General features: G+C 37.4%; 1 protein-coding gene across 7 annotated transcripts in view; it reads right to left on the bottom strand.

Moving 5' to 3' along the window:
- RPS6KA5 (ribosomal protein S6 kinase A5) overlaps positions 1-17742 on the bottom strand; it is a 78780-nt gene that overhangs the window by 27480 nt on the left and 33558 nt on the right. For 2 of the 7 annotated variants that reach the window (XM_051806617.1, XM_051806619.1), the window contains exons 2-4: positions 7496-7623; positions 6699-6782; positions 3070-3173 (exon numbers count right to left, since the gene is read on the bottom strand). In XM_051806617.1, the coding sequence (XP_051662577.1) occupies positions 3070-3173; positions 6699-6782; positions 7496-7567 (260 nt within the window). In that variant the 5' untranslated portion in view covers positions 7568-7623. Of the gene's footprint in view, positions 1-3069; positions 3174-6698; positions 6783-7495; positions 7624-13672; positions 16297-17742 lie in introns of those variants that run through there. The other 5 variants (XM_051806614.1, XM_051806621.1, XM_051806615.1 and 2 more) reach the window with 4 other exon arrangements.

Genomic DNA, 17742 nt, shown 5'->3' with positions numbered 1-17742 from the left:
AGCTGGAGTAGAGTTAATTTTCTTCACAGTGGCTAATACAGGACTGTGTTTTGGGTTTGTGCTGAACACAGGGTTGGTAACATAGAGATGTTTTTGTTCTTGCTGAGCAGGGCTTAAACAGAGCCAAGGCCTTTTATGCTTTTTGTACTGCCACGCTGGCAAGAAGTTGGGGGCACATGGGAAGTTGGGAGGAGACAACCAGTTGGGAGGTGACCCAAACTGACCAAGAGGTTATTCCAGACCATATGACATCACGCTCAGTATATAAAATGGGAGGAAGAAGGAAGAAGGGAGGACATTTGGAGTGATGACATTTGTCTTCCCAAATAACTGTTACATGTGATGGGCCCTGCTCTCCTGGAGATGCCTGAATACCTGCCTGCCCATGGGAAGTGTTAAATTAATTCCTTGTTTTTCTTTGCTTGTATGAATGGCTCTTGCTTTCCCTGTTAAACTGTCTTTATCTCAATCCATGAGTTTTCTGGCTTTTACCCTTCTGATTCTCTCCCCAGTTCTTCTGGTGGGGGAGTGAGCGAGCGGCTGTGTGGGGCTTGGCTGCTGGCTGGGGTTAAACCATGATACCATCTAGGTAAAATAAAAGAAGGACCTGGATTCATTTAGAAGACTTTTTTCCTTAAACTCAGAAAAATCAAAGGCCATGGAAACTATGCTTTCAGAGTTTGTGACCAAGTAAAAAATTGAATTCTTGAGTCTGCTGCAACTGACAAGTTTAAGCATATTTAACAATATAAATTCTGGTTAGAACAACTTTGCTACCAAGAAAGAAGTTTGTACCAACTCATATCTCTGTGCCAGTAATTTCCTTACCACTGGCAACTGTAAGTACTTGATTTCTGTTCTGCCTGCTCTACCGTACCCTTGGGGAAAGCCCCTGCCACACTCCCACTGTGTCTGAATGGCAGCCACTATTCCCCAGAAGTTTCCACACGACTCAGTGCAGCAGCCAGGACAGCAGCAACATTCTCATATGTTCTTAAAAGGAACATAACATTCATGACATAATAAACTGTAAACACACAAAACTGCTGTCATCTGACACAGAAATTGCTATCCGTGGAAAGGATTCAGAAAGCAATGGGTCTTATGCGTACTTAAGTAACACAAGACAGATGAAATCAAGTCTGAAATGCAGTCACATAGCTGGGACTAATAAGATTTCAGCTATAAGCTAGTAGTTTATCAGTTGAAAGTGATAGAAAAGGAGAAGGAATTATATCTATCAGACCACAGTTGGCATCAACAGGAGGAGTTGAAGAACAAAGGAAGGAATATTTTTTTGTTCAGATGGTGTATTATTCTTTCCCTTAAACAAGATCCTCTTGAAACATCAACAGGAATAAATTGTCCATATGTAAGAAAAACATAAGCTGAGTTAAGAAAAGCCTTTTCAAGAAACAGGAAGACTAGGGAACATCTTTATTAAAGGAAACTGTAAGAATTTAACTTCTAAATTTATCAGAATAAAAGCTGAAATACTACAGGACTGCTATCTATAAATGTGTAGCATAAACACCCACCAGAACAAAAACAGACTGAGCAACAATACAGTAAATGTGCCACAACTAAATTAATATCAGAAATTAGGTTATTAACCATCAGAGGACAGATGTTAGCAACCTTGTGGTTTCTCGCCATTGAATTTAATCTGAAATTATCAGAAATGTTAATATCTTAAAGAGCACATAAGGACCTACCAAAAGAAAGTCAAATCCTCTGGAATACATAACTAAACAGTTTCCCAGTTTTTGGAAAACTATATCTATAAAATTCAGGTCAAGGTTCTCTCTAAAAAAAATTGTAACACCTTCAGAGTTCCATTTAATAAATCTTGGGAATCAAAATTATCAAACTCAAACATAGTAAGTAAGCAATCAACAAAATTTCTAACCTTAAATAGGCCAGAAAGACATAATTTAAGTTATAACTGTAATATAATGATCAAGAGGGTGAAGTACTGAATTTTGTTTTATTAATGGACTCCCCTCTTCCCTCAGTTTTTTCTAGTGACCCTCTAAGTATCCTGCTCTGGTAGAGAACTAAAAACCAATAAACAGGTCTCAAACTTTCAAGAAATTGCCTGAATTTATAACATAAGTAAAATAAATTCTCTACGTAATTGAGGTTTGTTCTGTCATCTATTACAACCTTAAACATCAAGTGACTTTAGGTGAGGATAAGAACCACAGTAATATCTTCCAGTAGAGGCAAAACTGTTCTTAGTTTGGGGACAGGACTTACAAGCTCACCTTGACAGCAGTTACTAATTTGAACAATCTAAGCCTTCAACTCCCTGCTCCAAAAGAAATCCAGTAAGAGGAAATGCTAGCTTTGGGAGAGATTTCAGTAATGTTTTTTAGGAAAGGTTATTGCTTTGTCTTTTGAAAATGCTCCAGTGCTTTTACATGGGTACTGAAAACAAAACTTTGAAGTGTAGAGATTAATGATCGTAACAAAAAGTTTTCCATGTAACAGATAGGAACAGTATAGGTTATTTCACTTCTGTAAGTATCAAATTCATTTCTTCTCAGATATACAAGTAGGGCTAGAAAAGATCACGTTCTTTGTTTCATGTTATAAACTAATAAAATAAACATTACCTGTAACAAAAAGTTGGGAGTAGAGCACATTCTGACACTTTAAACCAGCAGTCTGCCAGAGTGTTCTAGGTAAGAGCTGATGAAAAATATCTCTAGCTAAAGATATACCTCATGTACTAAGATTTTGAATGTGATAATTATATTTACATATAATTTGATATTTCATATGACTTCCTTTTCAAGGGTAAACACACAGCAAGATTAAGTATCTACAAAGCTGTGGTTACCTCGTAGTTTAAGCAAAATAGGTCTTTTGTAAAGGTCAGTTCTCTTAGTTAATAAAAACTATCTACTTCCAATGTCATTCTGTTAAACAGAACTGGAGCACAAAAAATGTTACCCTGGCAGCACTTGCTTCCTAAATTTCAGATTTAAACCCTCAAAAAACACTTATTAGGGCATAAGGATCATCTGTGAGCAAGCATATATACTTTACTGCTTTGAATCTTACCTAGAAATCTCTGCTTGGGAATTCTTCTCTCCATCGACTGTAAATGGTGATGCTCCAGTTAATAATTCATACATAAGAACACCAACACTCCACCAATCAACAGCCTATAGAATAACAGTAATTATGTACGTTATGATACACTGAAGAAAAATTTTTAACAATAGAAGGAACAAAACAATACACTTGGAAAAGAACTAGCATAGGAAAAACCTACCTATCAAAGGCAAACCTGGATACAGTAAAGCATAAATAACTGCAGTACCGATTGGAGGTATTTTCTACAATAAATTAATTTTATGTTAAAATCTCTCCACTTAGCTTCTTCAACTAATTTCTCAAGCTGAACTCTTTCCACTGACTACTAAAGTTCCTTTTGCTCCACCCCTCAAATTTAATTTTTGGTTTTGCCATTATGAAGTGATAAGAATTCTTAAACGTACAGAGGAAGCTAAGCCTTGCTAAGAAGTAGTTGAGCTTTTATGAGCTTGAGAATGAAATTAAGGAACATTCAAAAAGCACAATTTAAGATCACAGGCCACAGTTAATCCAGGCACCTGAAAATGCTATTCAATTTTATCTCATTCATAAAATCATAGAATGGTTTGGGTTGGAAGGGATCTTAAAGATCATCTCGTTTCAACCCATCTGCCACGGACAGGAACATCTGTCACTAGACCAGGCTGCTCAGAGCCCCATCCAGCCTGGTCTTTGAACACTTCCAGAGATGAGGCATCCATAACTTCTCTGGGCAACATATTCCAGTGCCTGATCACCCTCACAGTAAAGGATTTCTTCCTAATATCGAATTTAAATCTCTACTCTTTTAGTTTAAAGTCATTCCCCCTTGTGTTGTCACTACATGCTTTTATAAAAAGTCTCTCTCCATCTTTCCTGTAGGCTCCCTTCAGGTATTGTAGATTCACAATTAGGTAACCCTGGAGCCTTCTCCAGGCTAAACAATCCCAACTCTCTGTGCCTTTCCTCACAGGAGAGGTGTTCCATCCCTCTAAGCACCTTGGTGTCCCTCCTCTGGACTCGCTCCAACATGTCCATGTCCTTCCTGTGCTGGGGACCCTAGACCTGGATGCAGCACTGCATGTGGGGTCTGAGGGAACTCCAGGTGGGGACCAGACAGATGGAAGAATTCTCTCCCTTGACCTTCTGGCCACAGCCCAGGACACGTTTGGCTTTCTGGGCTGTGAGCACACATGGTCAACTCATATTCAGCCTCTCATCCACCAGCACTCCCATGTCCTTCTCAGCAGGGCTGCTCTTGATCTGTTCACCCCAGCCTGGATTGATACCAGGGGTGCCCCAACCCAGGTGCAGAACCTCACACCAGTTCACATTTCACCTGTTTGCTCCTTCACTCAGGCCAGTAAGTAAGGATCCAGCACAAAACTTTGGCAGTTTTCTTCATTTTGGTTCCTATTACTTTCCCTACTACCATTCTGCTTGGGCAGCTCCTCATGGGTACAGACACTGTTTAGCTATGGTCATCCAGTGCCAGCGCTGCACCTCAGGGGCCTTAGAGAGATGGACCTTGATAACACATGGGATATTTGGCTTCCTATATATTAATCATATTATTCATATTCTGATACCTCGTAACTTACAAAGTATTTCTCTCTTTCAAAAGAAATGATACTACTACGAATAATACAGGAAGCAGTTTAGTCCTTTCAACAAAATTAATTTAACTACAGGTGTTTGAACTTTTCAGTTTTACAGCCATGAAATTTGCTAATCAATGAAACTGAAGTTCTGCTTTACTTATAGTGGCAACATTAATACAATACAGCAAGACAACTAGAGAAATTATGACAATTAGGCCTCTTATTTTAGTTTTTTTGCCTCAATATACACAAAATCCGATGCTTCATATATTCAGCCAAAAGTATCTAAAAGAATTAGCTGAAGAAGTCTCTGTACTGTTACTAATTATCTTTGCAAATACATGATTCTCAGAGAAAATCCCAACAATTTTTTCTTGGCATGTGTTTTTCCAAAAGAAAAGGAGGATCTGTGGAATCAGAAATCGAACTTTAAAAAAAATACTGAAATGTTAGACAAGTCTTTTAGACAAACAATGCAATAATCTAGAAGATATTACAAATCATAAACATTGCTTTAGTATGCTATGCTCTTATTAATCAATTTAATTTTCTCTTTTTGTAAGGTTTTTAAGTTGTTAGATATGCAGTAAGTATAAAATACACTAAAAACCACCTAACACAACAACACATGACATTGCCAATGGTAAGTAATGAGTGTGTGGTGCAAAGAACTAACATCACATATCTAACTGCAAAATCACCCTTATATTATCAGCTAACATTCGGTATTAAACTGTGAAGCTATGCCTTATATTCCATATATACTGTATGATTCTGCACTACATCTAATGAAAGTATCAGATAGAAACAAAGATAACAGAACAGAGATTCTTCTTTCAATCAGTAACAAGATTGAATTTATAAGCACTTGAAAAGCCAGAATCATAATTCAAGGTGACTGACACATCGTTGAGATGCTCTGAAAGTGGCAAGACTAAACTAGGAAAGAGAGTACAGGAAAGAGCTTCAATTCGTATGTTTTTAAAATTCCATTTTTAATAACAACTGGGCAAGTAGAACAGTAGAAAAAGATGCAGAGGTTATAGTGGAATCCAAAGTAGGTGTGAGACAATGACTAAATGAAAAGACAAAGCACATTCTATTTTATGTTTAGTAGAAGAATCAGGGAGGTAATCATCCTGCTGTACTTCAAATTGCCAACTCCCAGCTGTGCCCACTACAGTGTTCCCTACCTGAATGCAAACTCAGACCAAAAGAACTGTAGAATTCATAGAGAAGGAAAAGAAAGAACCTTTTCAGGCAAAAGTCAGACTTTTCCAGTTCTTAAACAGGCTGCGATAAGAGGAACTGTAATCAACTACATTCCATGGTCCTCAACAGAAAGACAAGTCAACTCAGTTTACAGCAGAAGAACCACAGAGATTAAATAATCTTCAAAACTTCCCAGTATAGTGAGCAATCCAAATAATTTATCTACGAATATTGTAGAATTATTTTGGGGGGTAGGGGTTTTTATTTGTTTCAAATTACATCTGTAAATTATTGTTGTCTTGATCTTTCCTATCAATTACTGACACTTTAATAAAATAATAAAACCTGAGCCACAAGCCAAACAATTAATTTTTACAATATGAGAACATTTATAACATTAATAATCCATTCCATATTTCAATGTAGACAACAGATTTCTCTGATGTCCAATTTAAAACATATATCAGAATTAACCACAAACCAGTCATTTTTCCACTCTGAACTAGTATTTATGTAAAGGGAAGTGTCAGCTAAGTTTATTGTTCTGCTGCACATTTAGAACAAATTTTGAACAGAACACAAATAAGCCTCAATACCTTTATAAATATGTCTTTTACTTAAGATTAAAAGAAGAAAATACACCAACAGACAATTGAAGATACAGGCAATAATCTATTTTAGGACAACCTGAAAATGCATGCTTAAATAAGACACTGTCACATTTTACAAAAAAAACCTCAAGCTGAACAACAATGTTGCCTAAAGAATTAGTTTATTTTCAGTAATACAATTAGAACATACCTTATCATGTCCTGTGTCTCCTCCTCTTACAATATCCGGAGCCATGTATTCTATTGTTCCACAGAAGGAATACGCTCTTTCATTCTAGCAAAAAAAAAAAAAAAAGAAAAAAAGAAAAAACGCAGAATTTACAAACAATTATATTATACAAATCATACGGGACAGATACGGCTAACAGTTCCAAGATGCTGGCAGCAATTCTTCTCCAAATAGCTCAGAACTGCTAGCTAAATAATATTCCATCATATGCAGAGATGTATCACATAATGTTACAGAATACTTAGTCTTCTACAAAAAAATGAAATGTCATAGGTTTGTGCTGCAGTCTAAGATAAGTACATAAAAATTAATGTATCGATATTAAAAAAAACTTTCCCAAAATCTAAATCATCTATACATTTCAGAACTACATAAAATTCCCCAAAGTGACATACATACACATTCTGAAGGCTGCAATATCAATACTCTAGATAACAAATGAAAGCTTTCCATTAAAAAGAGAATTTCATTTTAAGATGTACAATTTGACTAAACTGGATACAAGATCCTGTGGGTTCCCCATATTTAGGAATTCTTTATGACCTCTAGAATAAAGACATTTTTTTTCACAACACACACGTATATAAAACAGAACATTCTCTCAAGAAGAGACTGGGAGAGAGACAAGAGAGAGAAAGAGAAAGGCAGACAGAGTTGTAAATTTAATTTTATTCTATGAACTGAATTATTTTCTTGATTATGTTCAAAACTAAGCTGCTTTCACAGGCATGTATAATTGTTCCCTGTTAGCCATTTACCTTTGAGGTCAACATGAGGTCATGCTGTACCTTGCTAATGACGAAAGGACATGTGTTTGGGCCATGCAACATTGTTCCTCCCTTATCCTTCAAGCTTCTAGCATTTTGGGGAGAGATCCTGATAGGTCCTTTAAAGAAGAGTGTTCAAAAAAGCAAATATTTCAAAAGTCAGGTTTTACATTTGTAGATTCAGATCTGGAGTTTAAAAACAGGTGCTATATAAGAGACTACCCTAACGAGAGGAAGCTTCTAAAAGTAGAAACAGTGCTCTGTGCTACCCTGAGGCATAAAAATTAAACAGTCCAACAGCATATTATTAAACTGTATTTCTTAAAATACATATACTGTGACTGGTTTTTTGGGGTAAAAGTCTAAATTCAAAATAATTATAAGGCCTCATTTTGTTCAATAATAACTTGAAATATTAACTTGAGATAAAACCATATAATAATGAACTCTTCACGACACTTTCTTTTGACACAACTATTGTTGCTCTTTGATTTATCTTTTCCAGTATCTGTTATCTTAAAGAAAGATAGTGTAATAAAAAGTGTAAACAAAGAAAAATGTCAGAAATTCCTAGCCCTCCATCAGCCAATCTAAAGCTATTCAATGTCTCTGTTCTTTTTTTTCCTTCAGCTGCGAGGGAGGGAGCGGGAAAGAAGTGGAAAAAGGAAAAGGAAGGGGAGTGAAAAATGCAGGAAGAAACTGTTCTTCCCTTGCTACCTCTCCAAAGAGTAAAGATAATGCAGCCAAACTGAGATTATCAAAACAACTGCCTGAAAGCAAAGCATTCTGACTCAACTACAGATTGTACAGCACCTTATGAAGGCAAATCTGTGTCAAAGTTGGGACTTCAAAACACTTGAAGTCATAAAATCTGGTTTTGTTAGAAACCTCTGTTTATGTTCTGTTTTATTAAGTTACAGGCCTCATCAACTACATCTAGCTGTTACTTACAAAACACAGTTTTTACAGTATTAATTTTCACTAGGAACATTTATGTAAATTTATCATTGGTAAATATGCCTCTTACGGGGACTCACTAATAGTTTTTGCTTTTACGCACTTCATGTGGACTTAAAACTTTTCAAAGGACGTTATCTCCAATACCAGTTTCATTTTTTGTCCTGTTCTGATCTCCCACATACATGAGACATGGACATACTGGAGAGAGTCCAGCAAAAGCCACAAATATGATTCAGGGACTGGAACATATGAGGAAAGGCTGAGAAAGCTGGGACTGTTCCACCTGCAAGAGGGAAGCCTTAGGGAGATCTCATCAACGTACATAAATGCCTAAAGGGAGCATGCAAAGAAGAGGGAGCCAGGCTCTTCCCAGTAGTGCCCAGTGACAGGACCAGAGGAGGAAACACATTTACTGTGAGGGTGACTGAGCACTGGCACAAGCTGGCCACAAATGTTGTGGAGTCTCTCTCCTTGGAGATATTCAAAAAGCTTCTGGATTGGTTGTGGGCAACCAGCTCTAAATGACTGTGCTTGAGCAGGGGGTTGGACCAGATGACCTCCAGAGACTCCTTCCAACTTCAACCACTCTGTGACTACGTCACAAAACATAAGTTGTATTTCAACAATCATTTGTGAAAGCACATTTCACTCACAAATCAAACATGCAGGCTCCCCTCATCCCAATTTCAAAAACTACAACCTCCTCCAAATTTACATTTCATTAAACTTTATAATATGAATCTGAATTCCAGAATCTACATTATTAATACTTTCACATTATGAGATATAAGACAACAAAGGATGTTATTAAAAAACAACTGAACTTGGATTACTTACAGGTGAATTCTCACTGATCATGCACGTCTTGCAAATACTTAAGCTTAAGAAATTTTTTGCCTAACACAGAATGCTCATTTTCTTCCTTCACTCAAGCATGCCTGCCTTAAACACCGTAGTTTCCTCTTCTGAGTTACAGAACAGCTAGCAATCAGACACTAATGGATGGAAACAGAAGTGTGGTTAACCCATCACTTATAACTCAGTATGACAATATTGACCCTGTCTTTGAAAGGTTGTCATTATGTTTGTTCCAAATCAGCAAATCAGTTCTTTGATGTTTACAGATAATCTAGAGATAAGTCTTAGTCTTCTAGCACACAACAGATGGTTATTATTTCTTTTTCTTTACCAAGTTCAGCATCATTCCTCAATGTTTATGCAATAACATATCTTTTAATAAAGGTAAAGGAAGTGGCTACTTCAAACCAGTTATCCGCTTAAGAGAGCACTAACTTCATGAAGCCACCAATAGAAAGAGAATTTTGTTAAGATTCTTGATCAATGAACGTAGAAAGGTTCACATGGGCAGTAAGGCAGTTCACTTTGTTAAACCATCTCTCTGTTAAATTAGAAAAACATAGTAATATTCCCTTACTTTTTCTTCAAGACGAGCTACACACTGTCATGGTGGATGTCCCAATTTGTTACCAGACTGTTTCTAATAAACACTGTAGTACTACACAGAGAGCAAACTTCAAAATTTCTCCATACTAGCTATGGCAATATAAAAAAAAAGCAGATAGCACACTGCCCTCTTTATGAGTTCCTTGCAATCATTCTGACTGATCCGAGCTGCCTAGTGAAATGTAACTGCTTTAACTCACTAGGGCACTTTCAGTACCACATCTGTGTGAACACTGAAGTCTTTTCTCCAGATTATTTACTTTAGCATCCCATTTTCCTTCCCCTTCATCAAAAAAGAAAGGGCACTGAACAGCTTTAGTACAGAGAATTAGATCTCTGTGGCTGTCCAAGATGGAGATGTGTAATGCAGATTAGGAAGACAGTCACTTCACAAAAAAAAAAAAACCTACCTCAGACTTCACTAAGACTATGTACCCTGACCTTCACAGCGTGACACCAATTACCTAGCTCCAAAATTCAATCAAAAGTGCTGACAGAGGGATGGCAGTCTTGTACCATCATGTTCTTGATGATCCTGTGGCATCATCACTTGGCTCTGCTTTATAACCAAGGAATGGTAGGTAGGCATTTGAAACTACACGAAGTTGTAGAAAGAACATGTGTAATGCTTTCTCCTCAATGACAGAGAGGTCTTATGCCTTCAGAGTTGTCTAATGAGCTCCCTCATCAAGTAAAAAAAGCACATTAATAGCAACAAAAAAAACAAAAAGGATGAAACTCCTTTTTGTTGCAGAGACTAATCAAACTTGCCACATCTACAGGAAAGCCTGACTGATGGAGAAACAGTCACCACTGTCATATAAGAATGTGTCCTTTAGAGCACACATCCTAGTCTACAGCAATGCAAATTCATTTTAGCAACATATGCAATGGTAGGTCAGACAGTTATTAAGCCTAGTAACTGTTCAACAGGTTCTAACAGAGTATGTGGGACAAGAACTGCAATTCCAAAGTGAATCACAGGAATTAGATGAGACTTCAAGACAGCCAACATACCACTCATGCTCAACATGCTCCTAAAAGGCTCATCTCTACTGTGCCAAACTGCCTTTTTGCAGCCAGCTCTTTAGAAAAAGGACTATTCCATTATGTCTTATTTAAGAAGATACTGTGCTGGAAGGATGGTGTTAGTTTCTAGTGCCACAAAACTCACAGCCCAGAGGCACTGAAAATGTGTGATTCAATGTTCTAACAAATCAAAAAATGGTATGGAATCTGGGCAAAGAAACAGTGACAACAGATTCTGGACAGGTGTTTCCCAACACCTATGAGGTGAAGGTCTGCATTATTTTATCACGTGCACCCGAAGGTCAGCAGCTGAGAAACAAACTGGTTTTTAATACCTGGCTGAAGACATCTTCAGCTAGGAGGACACAGGTAGACAACTGGCTGAGTGCCAGGCCTAAACTAGTATTTGTAAAAAAAAAAAAAATATTCTTAGAGTAAAGGAAAAATATTCTTAGAGTAAAGGACATGATCCCAAGGGATTGTTACATAGTACTCCTTCAATAAGCAGAGAACATCATTAGTTCAGGGCCTCAAAAAAAAAAAATCAAATTAATTTTCCTTTTGAAAGGAAAACTGATCTTGCAAGATCTGCATAGTTGGAAAGTGCATCTTGTGATTGTCATGCCTACTCATAGCATGGCAGACAGGGAATCCAAGTCAGATTGAATGAACGTACAAAAGAACAGCTTTTAGAACACCAAAGCAGCCCTAGAGCAATAAAAGATTACATACAGTGAAAGATTCAAGACTAAAGGAGGCAAGAGGAGGTTTAGATTAGACATTAGAAAAAATTCTTAATGGAAGAGATTTTCAAGCATTGGAACAGACTGCTTAGGGAATTGGTGGAGTCACCATCCCTTGAAGTGTTCAAAGAAATGTGTGGATGTGGCATTTGAGGACATGGTTTAGTGGTGAACATGGTGCTGATGTTAGCTTGACAGTTGGACTCAAGGGTCTTCAAGGGCTTTTCCAACCTTGACAATTTTATGATTCTAAGGGCTGATGTGTTGAGTACCTTCTGAGTGAATGATGTCATCATTATGCTGCTACTGAGCACTAAACAAAGTAAGGTTTCTGTTAAACTTCCACAGGTAACTAAGTTACATAAAGAGAAACATACCATCCATACAAACATTAAGCACAAAATGCACCCATCTGTTGCCAAATTAGCTGTTTGCATAAAAGATAGACTGAGCAAACAGGAGCATGCCATTTGACCACTGGAAAAATGGAAACAAAAATAAAAACAAAGAAAAAGATCAAATGAAGTCTTAAAAACCCATAAGATTTTGTTTCAGAGGCCTAGGGAACAAACCAAACACACATCAAAGCAAAGCATCCCAAAAAAATCATGAAGGAAGACTACAGAGGTGTGAATGCTGGAAAGGGTGAGTTGAGACAAAGTTATCTACCAGAATACTAACAGAGTTAGTGACATAGGTAAAACAGAACAAAAAAACCCCACACCTGCAAAGAACAACCAGATGCCTATCTAGAGTATCTGGTTTAGAATACCGAGGTATATTCCAAGTACACTGTTCTACACGTGTGCACAAGCCTAACGGGAGCATCTATTTGCCATACAAATATTGCTTTGGGAAAATGCTTCAGCGTTTGAGCATTTGTAATTTTAATTCCAAAGTGTGACTGCAGATGTTGAAAGCACTCAAGTGTCTTAGCACAGTTATTCTACCATTTGAAGATGTATTATTTAACATTTAATTATATGGTCTTTGAAGTACTTCTTCAACTTTATGAACTGCATCCAAACATAATGTGCCACTGCTCCAACAGACACTTGGGTCCAGCAGTCCTACAGCTTATTTTATTCACAAGTGTTTGTACAAACTAATTTAACCAGAGGGTTAGCCAAGTATTCACTGAATCCATCCTTTTCTGCATTGAAAATTAGGACCCACTTCTCCAACTACATGAAAGGTCACCTTTGAAACAGAAAGACTGCTTGTGTTCTCCAACTACTTACAGTACAAATACTTTGTTCTTAACTGTCCCTACTACCCTGAATATTAGATATGACACATTCTGAAACTGTAATACTATGACATTCCTTCAAACCACGAAACTTGACTCCTTAAATAATTTCTTTAACTTGTAAAAAATAAATCAAACCAAAGTTACTCTTCCCCAAATGTTCTTCAATAGTGTATGTATTTTCCAATGGGAGTTCCTTGCTAATAGAAGAGATGATAGGATACAGTTAAAAGGCTTGGTTAAAGCCTAGAGTAAATAAGTTCTAGTGTAAGAATTTAAGAAATGAAAACTACATGATATAAGGGACAGAGACCCCTCAGCTATTAAATTGGCTTGGACTAACTTCCTTGCATTCCATATTCATACAAAATATTCTAGGAACATTGTCACATAGCTAAAGAATTACTCCTTTAGTATAGTTAGTATTAAAAAAAATGACAACAAAACCAAAATCTAGAAACACTAAGTATTGTTGGGCCAAAGAACACAAAGACGGCCTCTAGAGCTGGAAAGTCAGAGGTAGTCTCTGATAGCATGTATTTCATCTGGCAGCAACAACTCTGGGACTGTGCAGCACCTAGTGCCAGAGAGTAAGAGTGCAATAGCACATAAGAGAACCAGGTAGCCAGACGGAAGCTCACTGAAGGCATTTAGGGCTGCTCTCAGGACTGATTCTCCAGAAGTCCACTAAAAAACTCTTCAGTCCAGACAAGGATTACTTACGGGTTCTTGTCACACTTTTGTTATGGAGAAATAATCGAATTACTATGCATTTTTGACTGGGTTCTTCTATGGTTTTCAGCAACATTCTTATGGTAGTCCTATGCTTGTCCATACTCGTTAGCTGACAAATTAAATTTCTTCATTCACTTAATCTGACCTCATCATTATGAAGGTTTCAAAATGTTACGACCTAACAAGACAAGAGGAATGCTTCACTGTTGGAGGTACTCTGAAAACACATAACAAGTTTAAACAAGGTATTAAATCTAACACAGCTATGGTCTTTCCACTCAGTGAAGGACAATTCCCCCTTTATTGTATGAGTAGTAAAATTTTCCATACCAACTTTCAGATCAGGTATATAGATGAAAAAATCAAACTTAGGAAAATCACAACTTACCTAAAACTCTGTGTATAGTGGGGCTTCTTTTTTAGCAACCTAACAGGTTTCATATATTGGATAAATGCAAAACTGCTTGTAGAGTTCCTGAAATGACTATTTTGTGATATGATTATTAATACACTAACCGTACCTAAGAATTCTATTTCCTAAGTAATGCTTCTGAGCAGAAAACTCACAGATCAATTTCTATTACTTCTCATATGGTCTTAACTTTGTATGATGAAGCGTGCCCTCTCCATTGCATCAGCTACAAGAGCCTAGCAGACGAAAAGTCAGTCGTGCTCAAAAAACACACATGGTATCATTCTCTCATGAAGGTTCAGCGTGGCAACTAACATCCCTAGTACACTCTCCTGAAGGCATTACCAAAAAAAAAAATACGTGCAGGAGAGTAATGCTGCTGCAAAAGATATTAAGTATCTACCTTTGTATTGGAGTATTAAACAGCTACTGGAACTAATTTAAATTGAATGTACAGAGGTCCCAACACTCTGCATAAATACTTGTAATTGCTACCTGACCTGGAGTGGAACACTTCACTCAGTGAGGAGGAGGCCATCCCAAACACCACCTGCATGATACACTTCCACAGATGGTCTCGCTCAAGGAGGAAAATGCAGAAACACAGACTCCAATTCGGAACTAGAAATGGCAGCAAGAGATAACAGTACTGGAAACACGCTAACTAGGCAGTGAATCCTTTTGAAGAGTAACACTAATGTGTTTTCATGAAGGTCCTGAAATGTCTTTGTGTGCATATTTATCAATATCAATGTAATACAAATAGTTTCAGCCACAACGGTATGGCAATTGACCCTTCTATTTTACTTTTTTCTTAGTTAACAAGGAAAAACATTTTAAACAATATACACTAAAATGTCCTCTCTAACAGTTTATTTTATTCAATGCATATTTGGAAATTGACTGTGAGGCCATTGAAGAAAAAAGTAACTATTTAGGAATATGCAAATTCAGACAGCAGAGCCTATAAAGGATATATTATGCTACTGCATTCAGGAATAAGATTTAAATAGATGTGAGGCCACCTAAAGAATTTCACAGGTTATCAAACTAAATCATATTCTCATCCTTTCAATAGCAACACAAAATCCATTTCTTAGTCTCCTCAAATGACTAAAGTGGTACATCATTCATAGGTATGAATAGATGCCAGTGTTTGTACTGTGCCACAGAATTCTTGCTGTTGCTCTTCATTTGACTAATCCAGGGAAATATGCTGAAGTGAAACTACCTTCCTTAATTGCCTACACCTCTGAAAAAATGCTTTAAGTCCTAAGTTGTCTTTCTTCCTTTGTTAAAGGTACTTCAAAGTCACAGTTCCAGGTTGCATTAGACCCTCTCTGGGTTCTATCAGTAGTGTTTCAAATAGCAGCAGTGAGGAATTTAAAAAAACAAAAACAAAAACAAAAACAAAAAACCCCACAATTTCTAGAATACAAGAAACAGTATGATTATTGTTCCTATTTTGTACATTTGTGAGTGTATGCAATCAGAGTCCTGAAAGTCATAACTCAGGGCTTGGCTACAAGCATAGTGAAAACTTTCCTAGGATAATTATATCAGAGCCCTGAGCTTATCAACAGGCTCCGCAATCTTTTTCCCCAATTCTAAGGGTTAAGGCACCTCTGCTTAAGACCAATGCTGACAAAATGGAGCTGAGTAACCTGTGTGGAACCTTGTCAGGGGCCTCCTCCACCTTCAGCTGGGAGCAGAAGTTCAGGCTCCCATTCTTGATCCTTGTGTCAGCTGTGCTGTAGGTATGTCTTTACCTGGCTGTGTACCTCACTGATCCTGATCCACCAATTTCAAATCTTGGCTTGTCCTCAAGCCTCTCTCCTCACAACAAGCTTTTCTGATAACCACAGGACTGTTGCCCAAGCCTGTTTTTCTTCCACTAGACTTGCTCTGATCTTCCCATTTGGCAACTGTGGGATTGCACCACTGGTCAGTGAGGTACTGACCTGTACCTGCCTTGCTGCAACCTTAGCTCCCAGCTCACACTAATGCATGGAGCAGTCTCCCCGTCCTGCTGCTTCCTGACAAACTAGTCAAGAACCACAGTTCTTCCAGAAACAGCTTACAAGACTGAAGAGCTTAAGCAGTTGAAGAGTTCAGCAGTATCACACAGATTATCTCACAACAGCTATCAGCAAAATGGCTGCAAGCTACTGATCAAGTGAGCCATTAGAGTTCCCTTGGTAAGTTTAATGAGAAAACCAGGACCACAGGACAAATCAAGAGAATACTGTCAAAAATGAAAATTTACTTGCAATATGTGAAGGCCACGTAGCAGAGGTGCTATTAACAACCTGACCTGCCAAATGCATTTTGCATTTCAGAAGAATCACAAGTAAAGATTGAAAAGCCTAAATTCTATGCAGAAACAGGACCTGTACCTTCAGTGAACCTTAGAGGTCATTCTGTCAGAGATGTTTACCCAAAAAATAAAAATGCACCAAGGGAAAAACCACTGTTTCCATAGAAATTATATCAGTAACATTCTTCACCATCATTTTAATTGTCCAGAATAACAATAATTACAGTCTCAATTTAGGGAGGTATATGAAAATTGACAAAAAGTCCTCTCATTGTTCAAAGATGTGATATAGGTTTAAAATGAAAAAAAAAATCTTGTTTCAACAAAGTTCTTGCCAAACTGACTGGTTTCTTCTTTTTACTCACTGGGTTTTTTTAGATTTCAATGATTTTCAGAGTCTTATTGGTCATAATACTCAGACATAACACTGAGTAATTAAGCTGTCCATACAGAAAGTACAGCTTCACCCCAAAAAAATCTCTCAGCTGGAGACTGTTGTTTCTGTAGCTGTAACTTCTATTCAGGACCAAAACTATGATCTCTGCAGGAGACAAACACAGAAGAACAAAGGCTAAAAAGTTTAGTGGTACACTAGTTAGACTGCCCTGCTCCACACAACAAAATCATAATGAAGACTGTACTACAAAAGCAAAACTTTAGATTAAAGTAAGAACAGTTGCAATATGGCAGATCAAAGGTTTGAAATGTCATCTTAAGAAAAATTTAAAAAAACGTATGTGGTCACGTAAAATCAATTAAAAATCCTGTCCTGGTGGCTGTTCCTACTTGAAGAAGCCAGTTATGTCAAAATATCATGTTGGTTACTATACCTCTTGCCACAACTAGACTAGTGACATCTACTTCCAAAGAAGACATGGAACAAGCCTACTGAATTTTTCAAGCAAGAATGAGATTTGCCTGCCAGCACATGCCATCAGAAAAGGCAATTAAAAGGGAGAGTAAGAGCAGCTAAACCTCGTACTGTGTGCTAGCCAAGAAACATGTGACCTCTACCACTGTGACCCCAAAACATAACTCAATGCAAGGCCACATCTAATGTCAAGTGGAGGTTCAAGAAACCCTTTTCACAGACTTACACAACAGCTGTGTTTGCTTTCACACCGCAATGCAATTGCAATTCTGCAAGGAATTATTTAAATCAGTTCCTGATAATGGATTTGTAAAGCAAAATAACTAAGAGAAAAGAGAACAAAAGTCTCAATTCTGCAGGAAAAAAAATCAGAAACAGCACATTACTGTGTGGGAAGAATGCAAGCATGTACCACTGTCAACTTGGATGAACATTTTGTACTAGGTTCTTCTCAAAAT

This window comes from Manacus candei, unplaced genomic scaffold, assembly GCF_025592945.1.
Source record: "Manacus candei isolate 608988 ecotype Guabito, Panama unplaced genomic scaffold, ASM2559294v1 h1tg000067l, whole genome shotgun sequence".
NCBI classification, from domain to species: Eukaryota; Metazoa; Chordata; class Aves; order Passeriformes; family Pipridae; genus Manacus; species Manacus candei.
This window is presented reverse-complemented; position numbering and strand designations above follow the sequence as displayed.